This window comes from Octodon degus, unplaced genomic scaffold (genome assembly GCF_000260255.1).
Source record: "Octodon degus isolate 3935 unplaced genomic scaffold, OctDeg1.0 scaffold00010, whole genome shotgun sequence".
In the NCBI taxonomy this organism is placed as follows: Eukaryota; Metazoa; Chordata; class Mammalia; order Rodentia; family Octodontidae; genus Octodon; species Octodon degus.
In genome coordinates this window covers 25,363,828-25,386,973 of record NW_004524586.1, presented here as the reverse complement: position 1 = coordinate 25,386,973, position 23,146 = coordinate 25,363,828, and the positions used below count along the sequence as shown (strand labels likewise).

Genomic DNA, 23,146 nt, shown 5'->3' with positions numbered 1-23,146 from the left:
GTCGGAGGGAAGAGAAGCAGCATCAACAGAGAGCAGGACTCTGGGCTGTGATGGCGCTTACTGGGTCTAGACAGTTAGCAGATATCTGGGACTCTTGCAAAAGAGAAAGCAGCAAAGAAAAGCATGTGTTTTGGGTTCTGCATGAATCTATTCTGCATTTGTGTAGCTGAGAAAGCTTTAGTTCAAAATAAGTGGTATTTGGCACAAGCGGTACTGCATGCTGACAAATTGATTGTGCTCTTTTACTTACATAAAAATGAAAATGCATGAGGCATTTTGCTTCCCCCCTTTCTTTTTGATGATTAAAAGCATCCACTTGGCTCCACACAGAGAAGGCCCTTGGAGACTTATATGAGACACCTGTGTGGCATCGATCATAAGCCTCAGGCTGACAAAGGCGGCTCTGCCTGTGGAGTGTAAAATGCCAGGTCTCAGGAGAGAGTTTGGAAAGGCCTCAATAAGAGCCTGTGTGCCAGACCTGGGTGGGACCCTTGGGTGAGTCTTCGAGTTCTATTGAAGGACTTGTCCTCAGCCACTCCCTGGTCCCATCACAGGGGCTCCATTTCCTGTGAGGAGGCAGATCATGTCTGGCTTGGTGCAGGAGGAAATTTGGAAGCAGGTATGTTAGCTCGGAGCCATCAGCTGGCCACTTAGGCGCTGCTCGTTAATCTGTTCATTCATGTGCTCTCTGGCTCCGGGCCTGGCTCTATATTGGGTGCTGGGATGTGTGAGGCGCAAGACAGCCTGGTCCCTGCTGTAGCCCTGTTTGGACTCCTGTCCTGTTGGCTTAAGGACTGGCCTCCATGGAGGTCCCAGCGTAGGAATGTGCTATGAAATGCTATTCCAACACCCTGTTAAAGCCAAGCATTTACTTTTGGACACCAGGGACTTTGAGACTCTCCCTTAAAGAAGCAACAGATTTGTTTGGACAAAAGAAGTGTAAACAGGGTCCTGGTGAATAACTTTTCTCATGCTGCTCCTGCTTTAATCAATCATATATTTATTGGTGACCTCATAAGTGTCTAGACTGTCCCAGCCTCTACTGGGGAGGCACTGGCAGGGGGTGGGGGGTGGAGAGAGAATTTACAACTCAGTAAATTTACAGCTCAGCTGAGGAAGCAACGCTGACCCCTGGGACAGCAGCCAGAGGCATGAGGCAGCACATAAGTTGCTTGACACATGTGCCCGGGGGGGGGGGGGGTGGTCTCAGAGCTGAGGGAGTCAGGTAGCACCCTAAGGTCTGTCTTTCTGGAGGAGGGTTACAGAAAGGGGTATTCTCAGTCATTCTCCTGGCTGGCCCAGCTGGTGTGAGTGGGCAGCCATGCTGTCCCAGACCTCATTTCCTCGAGGCTGGAGCCCCTGGACTCAGAGAGCAGAGCAGCCTGGACCTGGGAAAATGGAATGACACAGAGGCCATCAGAACATCAAGGGCATGGGGTGCCTCCCCTGCCCCCTGCAGGTGGCCACGTGGTGCGCTGGCACCCACCCCTCAGTCCCCCAAGTCTTTGCTGCTGCTGAGGATCCTGAGAAGCTAGAAGGTGCAGGTTCTGCTCTCAGCAGGAGTTGAGTTCAAACCCCAGTGCTGTCTCTTACTTGCGCTGTGATCTTGGCCTGGTTCTTTCTCGAAGAATCTAAAATCCAGGCTGGGAACAGCATCTGCTGCAGAGGCAGTTGTGAGGGTTGCATGAGACAAGCATGCGAAATGCCTCTCATGGGGTGTGGCATACGGTACCTCCTCATGTCAGCTGGTATTGCTTCATTCTTTGTTGTTATAGTGTACCAAGAGCCAAAGCGGGAAGGCCACTGTCAATCCACAATCTCATCTCTTTCTGAAAATTGCCAGCTCTGCCAAACTATAAAACTCCATTACTAAAGTCCCAACAGCACTGAGCCATGACTGCGGAGTAGGGCCTGGGTGCGAGCCCCAGCTGAGCTTGTGCAACCTCCCACTGAAGCACGGTGCGTTCCCCTTCACACACACAAACTTCTTGTCTGGAATTGAGGGCCAGGTGAGCTCTGCATGCCTGTGAATGCGTCCTTTCTCCCTCATCAGCAAACGCAGCCCCTTGGGAGACGAGGCCTGGCTAAGCAAAAAGGGAAGGGCTTGACGTAGTTTGACATTTAATCACCGAAGATCTGGGTAGGGTTCCAGCAGGCCAAACCCACAGCACTCTATCCCCTGGGGAAAGAGAGTCTGGGTGTGGCACTGTGGCATGCTGGGGGAACTGGAGGCTTATGTGACAGAAGATTCCAGTGAATAATAGCCTCCCAGCATTTGTCCTTTGCATCCCCAAAATGAGAGCCATGAGACACTGTCACAGAAAGATGAGTATGGTTGCAAAGTAAGACTAACCTCTACTCTGCAGTGTTGAGAAGAGCTGGACCGCTCTGAGGCAAGTGCTTTCCCTGAGTGTGGACTTGGGCTGGTTGAGCCTTCGGTGGGAATCATGTCCCGAGGGTAAGCAGTGGCTGGAGAACTCCAGACCCCTGAGATGTCAGGATACCAGGAGATAATCATTGTCTCCACTTTCCCAGAAGTTCACTTCTCAAGCTGCTTTTGGTCAGCACAGCTGTAATCCTCACTCGACCCTGGCCAGTGGCCCAGGAAGAAGCGGGGCCGCCCCGTCAGGGCTGGGCAGGACAGCACAGCCAGGTCTGCGCACAGGCTGCTATTTGCTTTGGCCTGGGCCTTGCTTCGCCACTTCCTGGCCCCGCCTTCCTGTGGCGTGTGCTTTATTAGCTCATAGCTCCAGGTGAAGCCAGGCCTTGGCCCTGAAAGACAAGGTGGGCCCAGCCTTGAGACCTTAGAGCCCCAACCTCCTGCTCACCCCTGACAGGCCTGGGCAGCTTGCAGTAAGGGTTAGGACATTGTCATGCCAAGGTAACCCTGAGCTGCTTTAGGGGGACAGAGGCATGGAGAGGGCTGTAGCTATCATCATGCTAGGTAGCAGACTGCCCGGCCTGAGAAGGAAGGCAGTACCCCTGGTAGTCCTGGCTCCCCAAGCCTTTGGAAAGTGCTGCATTTAAACTCAGGCTTACATGGGAATGATGGAGAAAGGCAGCTGCGTGGGCTGGAAGATACATAGCTGCTAAATCCTACTGGGGACTATGACGGTGGAGAAAGTCCGCGTGTCCTCTGACGTCTCTACCTGCCCAGACTCAGCCTTCCATAGGAGGCAGGGACTTCTTTACTTCCCTTGTGTATCAGCCTCATTTTGTACAAGGAGAATGCCTTCATTTTATACAAGTAGGGTCCAGAGGTCGTACAGGATCAAAACGTGGAGCTGGAGGCAAAGTCCAGCCCCTTGCCCCAGAATACTTTTCTGAGAGCAGCAGGCCTGGCAGGATATGGGTTTAAACTGCTTCACCCCAAAGTGCAGGCTGCAACTTGTTCCAGCCTTGCTTCGGCCCTGGTGCTGGAAGCCCAGAGAGCCATGTTGGCCCCTTTATTGCATTTGGACAGTAGCCACGTGAGGGGCTACTCTTTGACATCCAGCACATCAGGGAGACCCTCACTTCTGGCACACTGACCATGGGGTTCACATTAGGGAATGTGGGCCTAAGGTTTGGAACCACACCATACCCCTCCCCATCACAGTGATATGTTTGTTTTACATATACACTTGCACCTCTGCTCAGGCCTGGCACTGTTCCAGGTTCTGGGGACACAGTGGTGGCTAGACACACAGCATCAGAATCACCTGGGAAGGAAAACACTGATGCTACCCCAGAGTTGATTTCCTATGCAGAAATTTCTTTTTAAGAAGGGAAAAGCTTTTGAAAGAATGTTCTCCTAAGAAGATGGTGTCTTGAGGATTATAAGCAGGACGCAGGTGAGAGAGGCCCTGCACCACCAGCCAGGAGGTCTACCCCATGCTGGGCCTGGTCCCGGATCACTGGAGGTCCTGCCTTAGGCCACTTAGGGTAAAACACAGAGTTCCAAGCACCCTCGCATCACTGGTCCCTGCACACAAAGAGGACGTCTGGCCGTCACAGTCCTTTGCTTCCTAGGCTCTTCAGTGATTTTGCAGCTGTGTTTTTAGAATAGCTGTTTCCTTTCATTTGTAAAAACCTAAGCATCTACAAAAATAGAAACAAGCACAGGTCATGCACCACTGTGTTTTCTCTCCTCCACCCCAGCATTTTAAAGAAGCAGCGCTGTGAGGTACCAGGTGCCTCTCCTGTGGCTGCGCTGCTCTTGCGTCTTGCTGTGCTGCACAGAGCGTAGAGAGCAGGTTCACACTCAGAGGTGGGGGCCTTTGGGCAGAGGAGCCTCTCATTCAGTCTTCTCACTTAGAGACAGCAGCTCAGAGCCAAGCCTGGGCCCTGGGTCCTCAGCTCTTCTCCACCTGATACTGCCTGGCTCCCAGATGCCCCTGGCCCATGGCCCTGTGTGTTCCCTCTGTCTACTTCCCCTTCGACTTACCCAGTTCTTCGTCCCATTTCTACTGCCAGGAGCTATCTAATTCTTTGTTTTTCTTGGCTGTAAGGATGAGGGAAAGGTCACCGGGTGCCCCTGGACCTCCTTGTTGCCCAGGACTCCATGGTGTCAGCACGTGTCCCAAGCCCCGTCTGTTTCAGCCTCCTGGCCCTTCTCAGACTCCTGGGTACCTCCTTGCCTACCTGGATGTTCAGCAGAGGGCCTGCTGCACTGAGCTCCCACGAGCATCCTCAGCCCCTCTCTCCTTCCACCTGAGATCCACAGACCACCACCTTCCCCTCTCTGCTCTTGTCTCTGGCAGCCAAACACCCTCCCCCTTGGTGGCTTTGATATGTGGCTTGTCCAGGGGCCACCATCCTCCTAAGACCTGGGCTGTATATGTTTGGTGCTGCAGGGACATTTGACAAGCACAAGGCCTTCAGTGAAACTGGAGATCAGAATGATGGGGGCAAGAGGCCCAGGAGGGTGGGGCTTGGTTTGGGCATGTTTGTGTGATATGTCATATGCCATTTTTTATTCCCATAAAAACATCTTTCTTGAAGTAATCGGAACCCACTCAGCTGTTGCTAACCAAATACCAAATGTTTCCCTTTTCCTCTCCTGTTCCTCACAAGAGGCAGACTGTGAGGAACAGCCCTTACTCATGATGCTATCTTGCCTTTCCAACGTCAGAGGGCTTTTTCCTCAGAGCAAACGCCTGATTGTTTTTTCCAGCCTTGGCAGGAATTTTTGAGAGAAAGCTGATTTGAAATCACTTTTTCTGTTTATTGTTTCAGACTTGGAATATGGCAGAGCAGAGGCCTCGAGGCCTTTAATCCAGTCTCCTCACATGTTTCCTGTATTGCTTTAGGCTCCATCAGGAACACCCCACCATTACCACCACCACCAGTGACCCAGGATATGAGGAAGCAAAATGAAATGAAATAGGCATCCAGTTGGTAGCGGTGTCCTCAGGAATCACTCTGGAACCGCCCCATCACCACCATTTACCATAAACATGTGGTTTCATTTCCGAGGGCTCCGGTGTTAGCATTTCCATTTCCTCAGGAAGTCGCATTTCATTCTTGCTCTTATTTCTGCAATGGAACGTGCATTTTCCTTGGCCCAAGTTCAAGGAGTGGCGCCTGGAGCAATGATGAAAACAGTCCCAAGCAGGTTTGGTCATGGCCGTCTCTCCTGAGCCCTCAGCCCTGGCTGCTTCTCGCTGCCCTCCAGAGCAATGGACGCCAGCTCCCCAAGAGCTGCTGGGCCGGCAGGGCGGCCTTGCTGCGCTGGGGTTTTGTGGCCATCGGAGGGGAGCTACGCTGTCCTCACCGCCTGTGTTCTGGCCTTTTGTTGGGGGAGATCTGGTTGCCCTCCAAGCATCCACATACCACAGACTCTTAATTAAGAAAGTATGTTCCCATTTCATGTCACTTGAAAAGAATGAAAACAATGACAGCATTTATTTATCTTCACTATCAATATCATTGCTGTTTCCAAGTCAACTGGGGGTTATGAGTCTAGAAGGAATTGCCTGGGTTGTGAGATTTTAACCTCAGGCATGTGATGTTGGGACACATGTGGCTTCTTTCAGAGAGAGGGGCTCCACAGAGGGCAGAGCAGCCGCCAGAGCCCTCCTGGGCCCCCCCCAGAATGCAGAGGCCAGCAGTTCACGGATGGCGGAGCTTAGGCGGTAGTGGGAGTCGAGCCCCCTTTCACGGCTGCATCCCACTGTCTTTGTTCAAGCCATCATTTCTCAAGCCTTGGAGGGCGTTTATGCTGTCTTCGAGGAAGCACGGTCTGTCTGTACAGGACCGGCAGTGTGCTGAGACCAGGCCAGGTGCTCCTGGGCTCCTATTAGATGTTGGCAGCGGCGGGCTGATTCTATTGCCCATATTCAATATGAGGTAGCTCAGCTCAGGTAAAAGGGGCTGCCCAGGACTACACAGCAGCCCCAGCTGCCACTGCTGTCACATGGAGCTAGACAAATCTGTGTTATAGGACACTGTCTGCTGTGGGATGTCCGGTTGTGTCACTTGCCTCTGCACAGTAACCTTCCGGTTGTGAAAAGCAAACATACCTAAAGACATTACCAGAATTGGCCCGAGAGCTGAGATTCAGACTCCCAAAGCCTGTCCTAGCTTGCACCCAAACACGGCAGCCCTGCTTGCCTCCGAGATACAAACAGGATTGGGGGTGCTTCAGTGTTTCTGAGATGTTAGGGGCACACACTTTCTAGAAACTCCACAAGGAGCCTGTTGGTGGTGGAGGGAGAAGGAAAGAAATCCTTGAGAATTCTGCAGCAAGTGGCTGTGGTGGTGATGGTAGAGCACTTCGATTTTTACAAAGCCCCGGGTTTTCATTTTGAGTCCCCCAAAAGAGACTTTAAGGGCGAAAGACTTATTAGTCAGTGCATTTTGGAGTTGTAAGTAGCTGAATCCCAGATCAAATTACCTTAAGGGTAAAAGGAAATCTGTTGGCTTATGCAACTGAAGAGGTCAAGGGTAAAATCTCTGGCCTTCAGGTATGACTGGATCTAGGCCTCAGACATCAACGAGACTCTGCTTCCCTGCTCTCTGTGGTCTGAGCTTCATTCTGTGACACATTCTCTCCACATAACCACAAGATAGCTACCAGCGACTCTAGGCTACCTGGTCCTCAAAGAAAGAAAAGTACTGATAAATAGTTAAAGAAAGATTCAGACTAAGAAGGCCTGGGCTCTATACCTTTTCTAAGGTTGAGGTTGGCCTCATTTGGAGAATTATTGCAGATAGGGGAAGGGGAGGAATATAAGACCCAAAACAGCTTTTTTTAGAGCAGCCCTGTTAACATGTGGTCCATGGTCTCCCTTTACTTTCAGTGCTAAGTCGAGAAACACGCGGAGATGCCCAACAGCCGTCTGGTGTGGCCTGGCACCCACTTGTATGATCAGGCACCTCGTCGTATTCAGCAGCCCTTAGAGCAGTGGTGTGTCATCAGATTGCATGGAAAGTTGTGAGGGGTTTGTGTTACAAAAGTGTCAGTCTGTGATAGGGTGGAAAATTTAAAAACTGGTGATTTCCTGCAGAGTTGGGAGCATGTGCTGAAACTCCCTGGAGCATGTGCTGCAACAGACTTCTGGGCACTACTAGGAAAATTTGGATTCACATGATTCTGAGAGGGACCTAGGACTCTGTAGTTCCAACAGACTCCCACGTGACACTCATGTGGCCCCACTTAGAGCAGTACTGTTCTTTAAAAACTCCACAATTAGGGTTTTCTTATTTTCTAGTGGAGGAAACAAGCTCTGAGGATCCAGATAATGTCTTCAATTTGCTTTCTCTTTTTTGTTGGTCAGCTTTATTGAAGTATTATTACTCCCAATAAAATCCATCAGTTTCAAGTATACTACTCAGTGACTTTTTTTTTTTTAAATATTTATTTATTTTTATTACATTTATTTATTGTGTGTGTGTGTGGCCAGCTCAGCCCACCAGGGGGCGGGCTGGCTGGCATGTGGTGCTGGGGATCGAACCACGGTCCCTGTGCTTTGCCAAGCTTGTTTCAAGTAGGTGCTTTAGACCACTGAGCCATCTCTCAGCCCACTACTCAGTGACTTTTGACAAACACAGACAACCATGTCAAATCACAGTCATGATTCAGAACATTTTTATCATCCCGAAAAGTTTCCTAGTATCCCTTTGTAATTAAATCCTCCTTGCACCTCTCCCTAGCCAATGGTCTGATTTCTGTCACCATGGATTTTCCTTTTCTAGTTCAGATGTCTGGAATCTGCAGTGTGCAAGTCTTTTCTGTCTGGGTCTTTGACTTGGATAGTTTTTGAGATTCATCCTTGCCATAGGCATTGCTATTTCATGCCATTTTTTATTACTGAATGCTATTCTATCCTATGGATGGACCACCGTTTGCTATTTAACTTGATGGATGCTTGGGGGAGGGGTCAGGCTTATGGGAAAGGTCGGCCTCAGCCTGAAATGAGCCTGAATTTTTTTACTTTAGTCCTGGTTTCTTCTATTGTTGGTCACAGGCTTGGTGACACATACTTCTATACTTTTGGTTGTTTTTGTCTATTTGAGGCAGGGTTTCGTTATGTAGTTAAGGCTGGCCTTGAACTCACTTTTTTTTTTTTTTTTTTTTTGTGGAACCAGGGATTGAACTCAGGCCCTTGTGCTTGCCAGGCAAACACTTATTCTACTGAGCCATCTCTCCAGCCCCTAGACTTCTACACTTAACAGCTCTTTCTTGGTTCTTTTGAGATGGCCAGGAGCTCAGTGGCTCAGAAGCTGTGCCAGCTCTGTATTCTTCAGGGCTGGAGGGTTGGAGGCCCAGGAAAAGCAAGCGGCAGCATGCAGGTTAAACATGACCCTACACCTGTTCTTGTAAATGACGTTTTATTGGACACAGCCATAACCATGGGCAATTTATAGTTGGTTATAGAGACATTCACTCCAATAGCACCATTGAATAGTTGTGAGAGGCCATATGGCTTTCAAAGGTTAAAACATTTACTACCAGTATTTATGGAAAAGTTTGACAACCTCTGCCTTAGCAGGAGGGAGGGGTAGGGGCAGGGTGTGGGACGCCAGACTTGGAATCCCCATGGGGACTAAACAAAAACTTTGGAATCCTGATTAAAACTGAGCTCCGGAACAGACCCTGAAGCTGGCACCTGGCCCTCTAAATTATCAGCTTTTTTGAATCTGTTACCCAGGAGGTCTCCAAGATGCAAAGGAATCAGTTCACTTACTTTAGCTCCCCTGTTCTATAGATGAAGAAGCTGAGGCATTTGTGATCTGTTGGAGTAACCATTGTCTGTATAGAGCGGGAACAACCCACACAGTTCACAGAGAATTACCAAGCAGAGCACAGCTGAGCCCACACTCTTCCACAGAGGCAGCCTCAGGAAAGGGCCAGAAGTGGCCAATTTTGCTAATTGACTGAGAAAGCCTAGGCAAAGCATCCAGGCCATGCCAGGTGAGGGTGGTGAGGACGGGGCCCTTGTCTTTTTGCGCCCTCTGTTGGTTTACAACTTGGTAAGTGCCCTGCTGGACCTGGGAAGGGTAGAGAAGGAAGTGACTCAGCTGTGCCTGTTTGTTTGCGTGTGCGTGTGTGTTCAGTCAGTCACTTTCAGAGCTAAGTCCATTTACATATGGTACCTCTCACAACACTGCCATCCTGAAGCAATCTACCACTTTCTGTCCATTTACTTTCAGCCATTCTTGAAGTTCTACTCAGTGGTACACTACAGTGATCATAGACCCATCCCCCAGTTAAAAAAGCAACACATCAAATTAGAGGGAACTTCTGGCATCAAGGAGCAAGAGAGCTTAGCAGTGAATGTTGAATTAACAAACAGCCTAAAAGAACAGAGTTGGAATGCTTGGGTGGTTTGTAGACACTGTAAGGCAGAGAACTCGATGCTTCCTATGTCATACAATGACAGGTTTTCTTTTTCTGACTTAAGGAAAATACCAGTAAAGCATGTGGTCCAAAGCAAGATCTCTCTGTTTTAGAAGAGCCAGGATGGATGGATGTGTGTGTGTGTGTGTGTGTGTGTGTACAATTGTATACAGTGTATATGTAGTACGTTTGTACCTGTGTGTGGAACATTCCTGGTTCTCCCTGCCTGAGAGAGAAAAGGCTCCTCGGCAGCCCACACTGGGGAGCAAGGTTACAGGAAGCCCCTCACCACCTGAGCCGTGGCACAGCTAGCTTTTGCCATTAACGCAGACAAAAAGGGCCTGCTCCAAGCCTGTTTGGCAGAGTGCCTCCTGGCCCCAGCTTCAGCAGCATCTGAACTTGCATCTTAAGTTTGCTCTTGCCACAAGAATTCAGCCTGCGCCTCCCATCACTCAAGCATCCCCAAATTCATGCTTTTCCTCCTATTGCCTCCTTTTCACTTTTCTTTGTTTTTGTTTTTGTCTTTTTGAGATAGAGTCTCACAGTACAATTCAGGCTGACCTTGAGTTCACTTTGTACCTCCGGCTGGTCTTGAATTTGCAATAATCCTCCTGCCTCATCCTCCCAAGTCCTGGGATTACAGGTGTGTGCCATCACACCAGGCTTCCTGTCCACTTTTAAATGAACTGCAAGCAGTGTATTTTGATTTCTTTGTTGTTTTGAGTGTTTCCTCAAAAGATGGACTCGTTTATCTTTGTTGAGGCTGTGGAAGAATCACAACAGATGATTACCGGGCCTTTTATTTCTTCCTGGGCTTCCAGTGAGTGGCTCTCCTGACTGCGATCCTCCACAGTTGAGAGAGGCACGAAGCTGAGGTGCTGACAGCTTATGTCAGAATCACATGGTGTTTACTGTGCTGTGCGTTTATAACAGCCTTGTTTCCATACTGACAGCAGATGCCATATGGAGAGGGAGAAATCCTGTCAGATAAACTCTTAAGAAATCACAATATGGTGCAAGAAATCTCATAATGGCTTTTCAGAAGAGGGAGGGCTACCTTCCTCCAATCACACTGTGCACTGGGCTCTCTCCTGTAACTGAATAAATCAGTATTTGACACAGGTAATTTCCTTGGGTTCTGTGTCAGTGCTGGATGTGAAGATTTGCTTTCTTCCCCTTGGGGGCTGGGCTGAGGAGAAGGCAGGGAGCAGTCGGCTGTGCTGCGGGCCTCGTAGAACAGGTGCAGGCTGCAGACCTGCCGTCATAGGCTGCTGAGACCAGGTTCCCCACTAGGGCTGACAATAACACTCATCTACTTTGACATTTTATAACTGTCACTTGGAATTGTCTCTGCTCACCCACACACAGGCCTGCTGCCCTTTCCAACCAGGTAGTCCACCCCCGACCCCCTCAGAGCCTGGCACATGTTGAGGTTAAATGCACGTTGGAAAGGCTATTCAGGGGCCATCTGTGCTTGGAAAGGTGGGGCCTGCTCCCACGCAGCAGGGCAGAGTTACAGCAAAGCCCAGGGTGAGTCTGAATTATCAGATCATGGTGGGGACAGGTCCAAGTAGAGGCTTTGGCAGGTGGTCATCCCTGTGGGTCAGAGCATCCACTTGAGAGAATGCGCCATTTTTAGTCCCCTACATGCAATACTTACAAAATGAGTAACCACAAAATAGTCCCTGTCCTCAGGCAGCGTACCCTGGAAAGGAGTACTGTGAATGCCTCACTGCTCTTTTCATTCTGAGAGATAGCAGTGCCGCTGGGGAAGCAGAAGCAGTGCCCCTGTCAGCTAAGTGGACCTCCAGGCCCAGCCCCAGCCTCAGGGGGAGCACCTCTGGGGGCTCCTCTCTCCTCTCAGCTGCTTTTCATTCATTCTGTGTGGACTCTCCCTGCTTAGAGGGAAAGAGAGCCTGACAGTTCTAATACTTTGTCACCCGAGCTGAGCAAGTCCCTATGCAGGAGGTTATGGCAGAAGCCCGTTGAGACTTAAGGGTCATTCACATGACCTGCTGCACCTCACTGACTAGCACCAAGTCCTGGGTGTCTCCCTTGAACCTATCCTGCAGTCAGGACACAGAGGCCTCCAGTTGGCGATGACTGAGTCACGTGCCCATCCTTGACCTTTCTTTGACTGGGATAGAGAAGGCTCTGCTTGGCTGGGTCAAATCCTGTGCCCATCCTTGGAACCTCTTGTTGTGGCTGGAGGACAGGAGACTGATTGGCTGGGCCTACGTCCCATACCCATCTCCAGGGCTTCAGAGACATCTGCTTCCAGAACCAGAGGGTGCAGGCGGGATTTGTTCAGACAGGGAGGCGTGGTTTCCTAAAAGGGAGATGGCACGGAGCAACACAACCCACAAAGACGACAGTGATAGTGTTTATCAAGCATTTCCTGTGAGCCAGGCTCTGGTCCGAGGGTTTCCTGTGCATTGTCTTATTTAATCCCCGTGGTGTCTCCAGCATCCAGATGAGGAAATTAAAGGGCCATGTCACGTTGGTTGCCTCCGATTATATAGCCAGTAAGTGGTGGGACTTGAAGCCCAGGGCTGTAGCCCCAGAATCCACGCACACCTCCCTGCCTGCAAATCTTGTGGACACCCTCTTTGGGACCTACAAGTGGAAGTGAGCTGGCCGGATGATTGTGCTCAGACATCTTCCTTAGGCCTGTATCTCCAGAAAATGCCACTCTAGGGGACAGTGATCTGGTCCCTCCATACCCAGCAAAGATACTGTCCTTCCGTCCAGCCAAGTCACTGACCTCAAGCTCTATAAAGTTCCAATGCAGCTGCAAAAGGGAAGGCCCAATGTTCAGTGCTTGAGAGGGTTTAAGACAGTGTGTCTTAGTTCTCTGCGATAAAACTTGAGAGACCAGAAAGGGCCTTTGTCTTAACTCCAAACATTTGCTTTTGGTTTTTAGAGAAGGAAACTGAGGCTCAGAGAGAGTGAATGAGGTATTTGAAGTTGCAAAGCAGTTCACGACTAGCACGCCCATCTCTGGACCTTTTGGCGGTCACTCTTGCACTGTTTCTTCTGCAGAGTTGTCTTAGCTGTTGAGTGGCTGTGGATGGGTCATTTCCTGTTTCTGTGAGTCTAGCTTCTCAGCTGAGAAATGCTAGGCTTGAAGCATCCTAAAAACTAGGCTTTGCTCCAGTTGGGTAAAAATTGATCGTTTTTTTTTTTTTTTTAACTGTATTTATTAGGATGCTTTGACTTATAAGCAATTTGAAAATTTTTTGAACTGTTCTAAACAAAGGCAACATGTTGCCTCATAAATAAGCTTTTCAGATGTGGTTTGGGTGCCAGGCATGGTTTGATCCAGAGAACTATGACATCATCAGGGGGCTGGCTCTCCCTGTTCATTTTCCAGCTCTGACCTCCTCCCAGAGTCTCCTTTTTCGGTAAAGGACACTGAAGTGAACCCTGGCCTCATCCACACTCCAGCCTCTAGAAAGAGCACCTCTGCCCTGGCTTCGGCTGTAAAGTCAGTGGTCTTCTGAATGGTGGGCTTAGGTCACATGCCTGCCAGCTTGACCAGTTGGTGGAATGGGGGACTTGCCATACTGATTGGCTGGTCAGGGGACACAGCCATAGTCTCCAGAACCACTGGGCTCTTCATATAGCATCAGGGCTCCACGAAAGTGGAGGGGGTGGGAGTAGATGCTGGGTGATGACTGGGGCCCTCCTGTGCTCTGACCTCATCTCTGTATCTGCAGAGTCTGTGAGGTGCACGGGGCCCTGAGAGGGGGGCCCTCATCATCACCTTGCTCCATGCAGCTGGAGCTCCGTTCACCCAGGGGGAGGCCAGTGGGACAGCCCTACCTGGCCCTCTCCTGTGTCTCACTATATTCTTCTTATCTTGTCTCCAGACAGAGATTACTGCAGTTTATGTGACAAGCAGCCAATTGGGAGGCTGCTTTTCCGACAGTTCTGTGAAACCAGGCCTGGGCTGGAGTGCTACATTCAGTTCCTGGACTCAGTGGTAAGTCCCTGCTCCTGCAGAGCAGCTCTGGGTCCTGGGGAGGGGAGGGAGGAAGAGAGGGGAGGGGAGGGGGAGGGGAGGGGGGAGGGGAGAACAGGCCAATGCTCAAGAAACTGGGATGCTGAGCAACTTTCCTGACAGCCTGAGGTAACTCTGAGGTTCTGTTGCGCTCCCACCGCTGAAAATTCATTTGATAAAGCCCACCCCTGGAATGTCTCTGTTTGCTAGTATACCAGCCTGCGTCTCCACTAGAATCCAGCTCCCAGGTACTAGGCTTCCTGTTCACCCTGACCTAGCAGGGTTCCTGGAAGACACAGGCATCCAGGAAATGTGAGTGGAATAAATGTGTACTGGCTGTTCCCAGCCAGTCTGGTCGATTGGTCACTGGCTCAGGTGGCCCTGTCTGATGCCGCGAGGCTCTCCTGCAGCGATGCATCACCTCATGACACTCATTTGTTCTACCAGTGCTGTGATCTGCATGAGCTGTTAGGACAGGATGCGGAAATAGCCCAAGACTCAGCCCTGCCCAGCAAGGCACAGCCCTCTTGCTGGCCAGCTCCCTCTTGGGTTTCTATCTGAGGGAGGAGAACAGGGTGGAGAGGTGAGAATGGGGCTGGGATCAGGATGCTGTCATTGGTGACAGCCACCCCACCTCTGTAGCAGTTTAAGGGGTGGTCTGTGAGGGCTCAGGTTTTTGTGTCACTTCAGGGTCTTCACATGACTCTCTCTACCCACAGCTGTACTGCCTAGGGGATGTCACCACCAAAGTCACCCAGGCCTCCTTTAGGTCAGTGCATCTAAAACACACTCAGTGCCTTCTCCAGACACCCCCAAAGCTTCCAGTCCTGACTTGTTCCCTCTTCCAGTGACCCTCACTCCACAGTCACCCTGTCACCAGATAGGGACCTCAAGCCTGACTCATGTCATGGAAATAGAATTTAAGGACACATTTTACTACATGGAGTTAGAATGGGAGGGAAAAAAGGGAAGACTCCCAGTTTGAGCCACTGGAAGGGGCTTGCACTGATACGGGCGCTCAGACTGGCCCACTCACAAAGGCAAAAGACAGCGTTTAAGGATTAGCCAAGGTGGTCCTGTTCGGAAGAGGTGATCTGCGCTGGTGGTCTTGGGGCTCTACTTTCCCTTGGACCCAGGTGACCACAGGTTTAGGACAATGGTGGAAGACTTCTAGGCCTCCTACAGGGGAGGCCTGGGACTGGGTGTTACACAAAACTAGCAAATGAGTATCCATGCAAACCTTGAGAGTTCCTTCAGTTACTTCTATCTTGGTGCTGTTAATTGTAAAGGGGTATGAGATAGACGAAGTAAATTTGGGGCTAATAATCTTGTTTTGCCAACTTTTCCTAAATAATTAACATTCTTACATGCAGAGTCTGGCCCAGAATTTTAAATTCAGGAAACAAAACATGTTTCCTTGTCTCCTACCTATCTTTATTTCTTCTCCCCTACCTCACCCAAGCCTGAAGTCTTTGCCCTGCCCCTGACTCTTCCCTCTCCCTCCTCCTTCCCCCAAGATCCAGGACCCTGTGCTCTTTGGCCTCTGGCCAGTTCCCTTTCCAATAAGCTCTTCCTAGGTCCTACACAGGCCCAATGATTACAATAGTTCTCAGCCTTGGCAAAGGATTAGAAACACCCAGGGGGACTTAAAAAGCTACCAGCGCCTGAGCTGAAGCCCAGACTAATGAATTTGGATCTCTAGGGGTGAGGCCTAGTGTTTTTATAACTTTTTATTATGGAAAATTTCAAAACTATAAAAGGTAAAAATTCAACCAAACAGTATAATGAAGCCCCATGTGCCTGTTCCCCCACCTCAACAATCATCAACTCAGAACCAGTGCCGTTTCACCGGGCCCCATCCTTCCCTCAGCAGCATCTTGTAGCAGATCTTAGATCTCATATTATTTCCTTCATGAACTTTCACTGTGTATCTGTAAACAATCAGAGCTCCTAAACAACAAATAACCGCAATACAATGGTACAATAATAATCCTACCTTAATAAAATATTATCAAACATTAGTGTTCACATTTCTGATTTCTTATTTATTTTACAAATTTGTGTTTAAGATTTTGAATGGATCTGGGTGGGGCCTATACATTGTCACCATTTGGTCATTTTGTTGACTCTGGGCCTCCTTTTAATCACCTCCCTCTGTGATGTGTTTGTCATTCTTTGAGTTCCCCAAGTCACTTAATAATTTGTAAGTCACTTAATTGGACCTAGTAACTTGATTAGATTCAGTTTCCATTTTGGGGTGTGTGTGTCTACAGCTGACTTTGTAAGTGGCTTCATGATGTTTTTTTTCCCAGTATACACTAGAGAGGGAAGAGAAAGAAAGGAGAGGGGAGGGAGGGAGAGAAGGAAGAAGGAAAAAGAGGGAGGAGAGCGAGAGGTGGGAGGGAAGTGGAAGGGAGGGAGGAGAGGAGAGGGGAATGGGGGAGAAAAGGAAGGGAAGAGAAGGGAAGGCAAGGGAGGGGAGGGAAGGCAAAAGGAAAAGGAGGGGAGGGGAAGGGAAGAAAAGGAAGATACCAAGTGGTCTTTATGCTTAGTGGTCCTTCCTAGTGTCCCTGTTGGCCAGCAGGAGCTCCTTGGTGGCTGTCTGAGATCTCGTTTGGAGCCCACAGTCTCTGGCAGCCCCTCACTGCCTGATATGGCAATATGTTGGATGTGTCTTGTATAGTTCATTGTTTCACCAAGAAACCCCAGTTCTTCTACCTGGAAAATGGCAGTTGGAGACTTTAGGGTGACACTAGGATTGGTCACTATCCATTAGGTGGGCCATTATCACTAGCAGATACTGGCATTTTTCAAATCTCCCATGACTTTAACGTGCATTTGGGGTGGGGAAGCACCAACACGTAGGATAAAGCCCAGGTTTCACTGCCAGGGCCCTTCCTGCCTTGCCATCTTCAGCCTTCAGGCTCATCCAGAGTCTTTCTGGATCCCCGGTTCTGGCCCTGATATTGCTCATGGGGGCTTTGACTTCCAGACCAGAAGTCTCCTGGAATTTAGGATCCACTAGCGGGCTTTAACAAAACAATGGACAACATAGTCTGACCGATGCTCCTGTGGACTTCTGTGTCGGTTTCAGGCTTTGAAGGCAGGGAGATCTGCAAGGAGGGTGTTGCAGTGATTCGGGTGAGAGTGGGTAGTGTGTTGCAGCTGCACACAAGCAGTGGTGAGAGGTGGTGGACTGGAACTGGGTTTTCCGACCAGCGCGCAGTAGTCCCTGATGGACTGGGAGTGAGAAGAGTTGAGGATGACTTGGGAGCTCTGAGCTGAGCAACTATGTGGACAGAGTAAAGCTGAGATTGTAGGAAGGGCCTGCTGTGAAGATCAGGGTCTTCGTTCGAAGCTCTGAGTTTTTCAGCGCTCCACTGGAAAAGTTCAAGTGGTGACGTTCCAAGGGAGCTGGCTGTCCTTGTCTGGAGCTTGAGAGGAAGCCCTGGGCAGGAGTAGAAAGTTGGGAACTGTCGATGTGGAGCTGAGGTGCAGAACCATGGGCTGAGCGAGCTTGCCGGGACGTGGATACAGATGGAGCTGCAGTAAGGACTGGAGCAGAGTGTGGGACCCAGGGCTGCTCCCCAACTGGAAAGGATGAGGTGGGGCAGCTTTGGTCCTGTGGAAGGAGGGGAGGGGAGGAGAGGGGAGGGGAGGGGAGGGGAGGGGAGGGGAGGAGGCAGGGCAGGTGGGGACTGAGCCAAGGAGCCAGTGGAATTTCCCAGCCACATGTTCTGTTCGGTGCTCATGGCTGTTTGAGAAGGGAAAATAAAGCGCGCTGTGATGGTGCCCGTGCTCATTCTGGTCACGCTGTCCTTTCCTTTCGCTGGGCCTGCACCAGGAACTGTTTATTGGAAAGGAAATGGGAGTCTGTTGCGCGTGTATGTGTGTTGAGCGCTCTTTGCACATGCTGCCATGACACAGCACTGCTCAATGCTTGGGAGAGGCTGACCTGGCCCCTGCACACTTCCATCTCCATCCTGGCGATTAGGGAGGGCTTTGCTTCACCCCTCTTGACGTCAGATGAGCAGCCTTCGCACACCTCTTTTACGCATGCAGATTTTATTGAGTTTTCCTGGACTGGTGTAACTTTCGGTCTGAAATCCATTTTTTCTTCCATTCTAACGGGAACTCTGGAGGAGGGAGGAGGTGGCAGTGTTCCTGGTTGTGTAACCCAGCCCCGGGGGCTCCTGCTCTTGGCCAGTGCATTCGCATCATGCCCACCTCTCTGCTGAATTCCCACCAAGTGGTGTTTCTTAAAAATAACCTGTCTTTGTTGGGCTGTGATATAACCCCAGAAAGGTTTTTCTTCTCATCCTCGTATCTGCATTTTTTAAGTTAAGCAGAAGTGGTGGTTGTTTTTAAGCAGGGTCTGGGTGGCTTTCTGGCAGTAGAGCTGTCTGTAGTGCAGCCTTGAGTCTGGGCTGGCCAGGTTTCTACTGGCCTCCCATGAAGAAGCGAGGACATGCCTAAGTGAAGGCCATGACTAAGTCTGGACTTTCTGGAGGGCAGAGAACGTTTGGCCAGCTGGCTAGGGATCGAAAGGGGCACAGGATATGGTCAGCCCCGTGGCCAAGAGGGTATCCCCACAGGTATCTTCAGGATACATGGGCCTCTCTCTGGCTGTGTCTAGATGCCCCACCCTCAAGCCTCATGCAGTCATGGGAAGTGGGATTTTCAAAGGTAGCTGAATCTAGAGTTTGTGATTGATTCATCGTCCAATGCTGAGATGCGACTAGGTGTGAGTGGTATATCCACCCTAGGGTGGGTAGCCTGTGTATAATGTAAGGTACAGAAAGAGTTTTCCTTTTCCTTGGCTGGTTTGCTTTTGCTTTCTGCAGCCATAAGCTGTTTCTTCTCTGGGCAGCCCGTCTGCCATGCACCCTGCCGTGGAGCCAACCGGTTATGGACTGAAACCTCTACAAACTGGGAGCTACATAAACCTTTCTTCTCTTAATTTTGGGAGTCAGGTATTTTGTTCCAGCAATGGGACAAAAGTAACTAAGGCAGGGTCCTTGGTCATACTCTGGCTTGTTGAAACTCAGTTCTCTATACTTGGGTGAGACCTAAAGTCTTCACTTCGAGGCTGAGAGAGGTTTAGCACATATTTACTGGGGGTCACCTGTATGCAGAAGGCAAGTTCTTGGTCTTATGATGCTTAACTTTCTGGTAAAATAAAAAATTAAAAAGGAAATAAGGAAGTTTCTTTAAATGAAGTAAAGCAGCACCAGTTATGAGTTTAGATCCCTATTAAGGATTAATTATCTCACAGCAGAGTGGCTCAAAGCAACTATGAATAATTCATGAGCTCACAGTTTTTGTGGGCTAGGAGCTTGGGGGTGCTGTAACTAGGCACTCCTGCTGAAGGCCTCTTGAAGGTTACATCAGGATATTGGCCAGATCTGCCTCCCAGTTACTCATGCTGGCTGTTGGCAAGAGGCCTTAGCTGGTCTCCTAGTGGCCTTCTCCATGAGATGGCTTGAGGGCTCTCACACCATGCTGGCTTTCACCCAAGTGAGTGACACAGCGGAGCATGTAGAAGCTGTGAGGTCTTTTAGGACCCAGTCTCAAAGCTGCCACACTGTCCTTTCCCCATAGTCACACTGGTTGGTTACTGAGGTTAGCCCAAGTCAGTACAGGAAGAGACTTCTCTAGGGGATACATGGCAGGAAGGATTATCATGGCCCATCTAGGAGGCTGGTGACTGCAGATGTGAGCTTATGACAAATCTGCTGTCAGCAGAAGCTGAAAGGCATTCCAGGCTATTCACTGGTCTGGAGCTACAGAAGGTCACATGAAATTTGTGGGCTGTCCCCTGGCCTTAGATATACCTGGTTATTTGAATTGTTACTCCAAAATGAGCCTCTCTGCCTCCCAAGGGAACTAAGTATTCTGCTTCTTTAACTGATGAGCCGCATCCCATATTCATCTTTGTCTCTTATCACTGCACTGACTTCCCAAAAAGGAGAGGCCAGAGGATGATAATGATCCCTCATGTGCACAGAGACCTGAGGCCCAGAGGCAACAGATGACAGTTTTGCCTGATCTGGGTTAGGTTAGTGCTCTTTTAAGGAAAGTCAAAAGCTGTTGTTTGTATGGCAGCCATTGAGCTTTGGTTGGAAGTGAAACTCATTCTCAGGGAGGAGATGGAACAGCTAGACAGGGACGAAAATGGCCAAGTCACTCAGGGCCGAGGCCGAGGCTTGGGAGAAGAATGATGGGGCTGTCAGGAGGAGGAACAGTGTATCCTCTCTGCCGTGGGGCGGTCTGACAGCTGCTGGGGCTGATAGCCTCACGGAGAGACGTGATGCCCTTTCCCTTTCCTTCTGTTCAATTCTACCTCTAGCCGGGACATGACTCACAAGTTAGGGGTAGGGGGCTCCCAGGACTGGGATCGCTTTGGTGTTCCTCTTGTCACTCTGTCTGTATCCCAGCTTAGACAGAACCACTCTTCCTTACCTCTCAGCTGCTCCCCTGAGGTGGGCAGTGTACCCCCCTGACTCAGGCCTGGGAAGACTGCAGATGGGATCCAAGGACAAAGGACAGTCTGCTGCCAAGGCAGATAGGCTTTGGGGATAGCCAGCCCATCTGACCACGGGCTCCCCAAGACAACCTTGTGTGCAGTGCTTCTGCATCCTCGAGTGGAAGCCGAGTTGGTACCCACTTGCTCGCAGCATAGCATGGCTGGCAGGGGGTTCTGGCTGGAAGTGGAAGCCCTCTGACTCCCACGTGCGGGTACCTGAGACGGGCTTTACAGAGTGCCCATGGGATAACAAAACTAGCGGGGTTTATTAAGTGATTGTGGGCCATCCCAGCTGTCAACCTGCAAGAACAAGGAAAGGGGCTGGCATGCGAGGAGGCCAGCATGCAGAATGAGGAGCCACAGAAAAGTGCCCCATCTCACATCCTCCAGGAAGGGGCAGAGGGTGCTTGGAAGGGCAGCCATTGTAGTTAGCACAGGCAACATGTTGGGGTTGGTGTGAGTGGATCAGGGTGTTTCTTCAGAAAAGGAAATCGCACTGCCAGCCAGGCGCATCACTGGCCCCTGCCTCGCAGACTTCAGAGAAGCTGAACACATCGGTAATTATAGAAGCTGGGGGTGGCCAGACCACATGACTTCTCTGACTTCATCTTCCCACCAGGCAGGAGAAAGTCTCCAGGGAGGAGGAGGCGACACCAAGTCAGTCCAGGTGTTATGGTTTGTGTCTCGTCTTCCCCCCAAAACCTCATGCAGTCATGAGGCTAGAGTTTGAGATTAACTCAACGATCCACTGGGATTATGGGTGTGAGTACTGCACCTAGCTTGGGGCATATAGCCTGAATGCAGTATAAGGGAGACAGAGACAGACTTCCTCTCTTGCTGTTTGCCGCCGCCATGGACGGTTGCCCTCTGCCATGTGCTGCTCTGCCTTGGAGCCAGCCAAGTGTGGATTGAAACCTCCAGTAACTGTGAGCTAAATAAACTTTTCCTCCCTTCATTTTGTGTGTGGGGTATTTGTCCCAGCAAGGAGAGAAGAGTAACTGAGACACCGAGCCAAGTGGAACCCAATGCAGACGCTGTTCTTTAAGCCAGTATAGCTCCTCTGAACATGTGACAGGTCCTAAAAATCATCTGAAGGTAAAGCGTCTTGAGCACTAGGACTCATTTTCGCTGGCGTTTTCTGAGACTGATGACACAAGTACAGCAGCATGAGATGCCAGGCCTGTACCCTGGAATGCCTGCCTGCTGGTGCTTCTCCTTTTGGTGGGCACAGAAGTATGGGCCGTGCTTTACCGTCAAGCTCCACGTAGCCTTGGACTCCTGGGGAGCAGCGCCTGCTCTTAGGTTTGTCAAGGCACAGTGCAAAGAGAAGGCCATTCTGTGGTGCCTGCCCTGGTTGGCACCCAGGTATCTGGGAGGAAAAATAGCCTCCGAGCTGGGGTGTGGCTCAGTGGTAGAGCACCTGGGCACATAAGGTGATTGCCAGCACCCCCAGAGAAAGAGTGGGGGTGTCCTCCAAGGGCTGTGAGCTCTGGGCAGGGCAGTGGGCCAGATGAGCAGAAGATCAGAGTACTGGCCCCTTGCTCTCCCTGGAGGGAAGGGTATGCCAGTGCAGATGGAGGTCAAGGGACATCTTTTGCCTTGGGTATACCTGTTTTTTTTTTTTTAATTCATCATTTTGCTGCCATTTTCCAAGCCAAAGCTGATTAGAAAATTCTAGGCTGTTGGTACAAATTCTAATTTGCTGCTTCTGTTTCCTGGTCTAAACTGGCTTAAGCTTTCTCTCAGTCCTGGGCAAGGGTATTCTCACCCACCTGGAATTTGGTCTGTCCAGCCCAGCTGCGTTGGGCTCCCTCTCTGTAAGTCACCTCTCAGGACTGGTGGCTGATAGACCCCCTTCTTGGGGGTCACTGTGGAGACAGGACCTATCACTTCAGGCGCCCTTCCTTCCTAACCCAGCAGGAAGCCTTCTGTTGGTTTTCTGCCGCCCCAGACTAGTGCTTCTCAAGTGGTAGCTGCCTGACACCCACTCTTCAAAGAAAGGCCTTTTGATCCCAGGCCGGGGACGCCTGTCCCCGTGTGCTCCCAGCGGCATCCCTGTGGAGTTGCTCGCCCATCCACCCTCTGCTGGGAGGCAACTGACCCAAAAGTAATGTTATTTTTTAATTTTTTTTTGTAACCTGGGTTTTAGAACCCAGAGCAATAATATTTTCAGCTGGTTATTGAGGCTGATCTGTGAGCACAGGCCTCCATTTGCTTAAATAGAGCTTCCTTCACAGATGTATTTTCGGACAGTGAAAATCCAGTGTTTGGGATGGGATTGAGTTACCCCAAATGGGATTGACCGTTTGCCCAGGGCCTAGACCTGCAAGGCAGTCTGGCTGCATTCCCCCATGCTAGATCATGAGGCCTGGCCTCCAGGGCCTGCAGAACACTGAGCACTTCTCCACTCACCGGAGCAGGGACAGTAGGGGCTCTAAGCTGCTCAGCTCCTTTAGAGAGGAAGTGCTGTCACTTACCAACTCGATTGCATTTGAACCAGTTATTTGGCCTCTCAGAGCCCCACTGTCTCTGTAAATTGGGAATAATCATATCTGTGATGGAGCTGTATGTAGCGTGTCTATACACACATGTATGCGTGCAAGTGAGTTTTAGGGGATTTGAAGGAGCATAGAAGAACATAACAGCGAAGAGCACAAAAAGCCATCGTCTTTCTTTAGTGTCTGAGGAAGTCCTCAAATCACAAGAAAGCCTTGATCCCTCAGGCTTATCTTGATGATAAAGGATTGGCTCTAGGAGAGGTCAGGCAGTGCAGAAGTTAGGCCGGCAGGCCGGG

The 23,146-nt window shown here is 50.2% G+C and overlaps 1 protein-coding gene across 2 annotated transcripts in view; it reads left to right on the top strand.

Annotated features, from left to right (window-relative positions):
* Grk5 (G protein-coupled receptor kinase 5) overlaps window positions 1-23,146 on the top strand; it is a 244,446-nt gene that overhangs the window by 165,769 nt on the left and 55,531 nt on the right. For both annotated transcript variants that reach the window (XM_023708994.1, XM_004625630.3), the window contains exon 3: window positions 13,696-13,808. Coding sequence is in view for 1 of the 2 variants with exons in the window: in XM_004625630.3 (XP_004625687.1) it covers window positions 13,696-13,808 (113 nt within the window). In the remaining variant the exon portion in view is untranslated. The remainder of the gene's footprint in view (window positions 1-13,695; window positions 13,809-23,146) is intronic.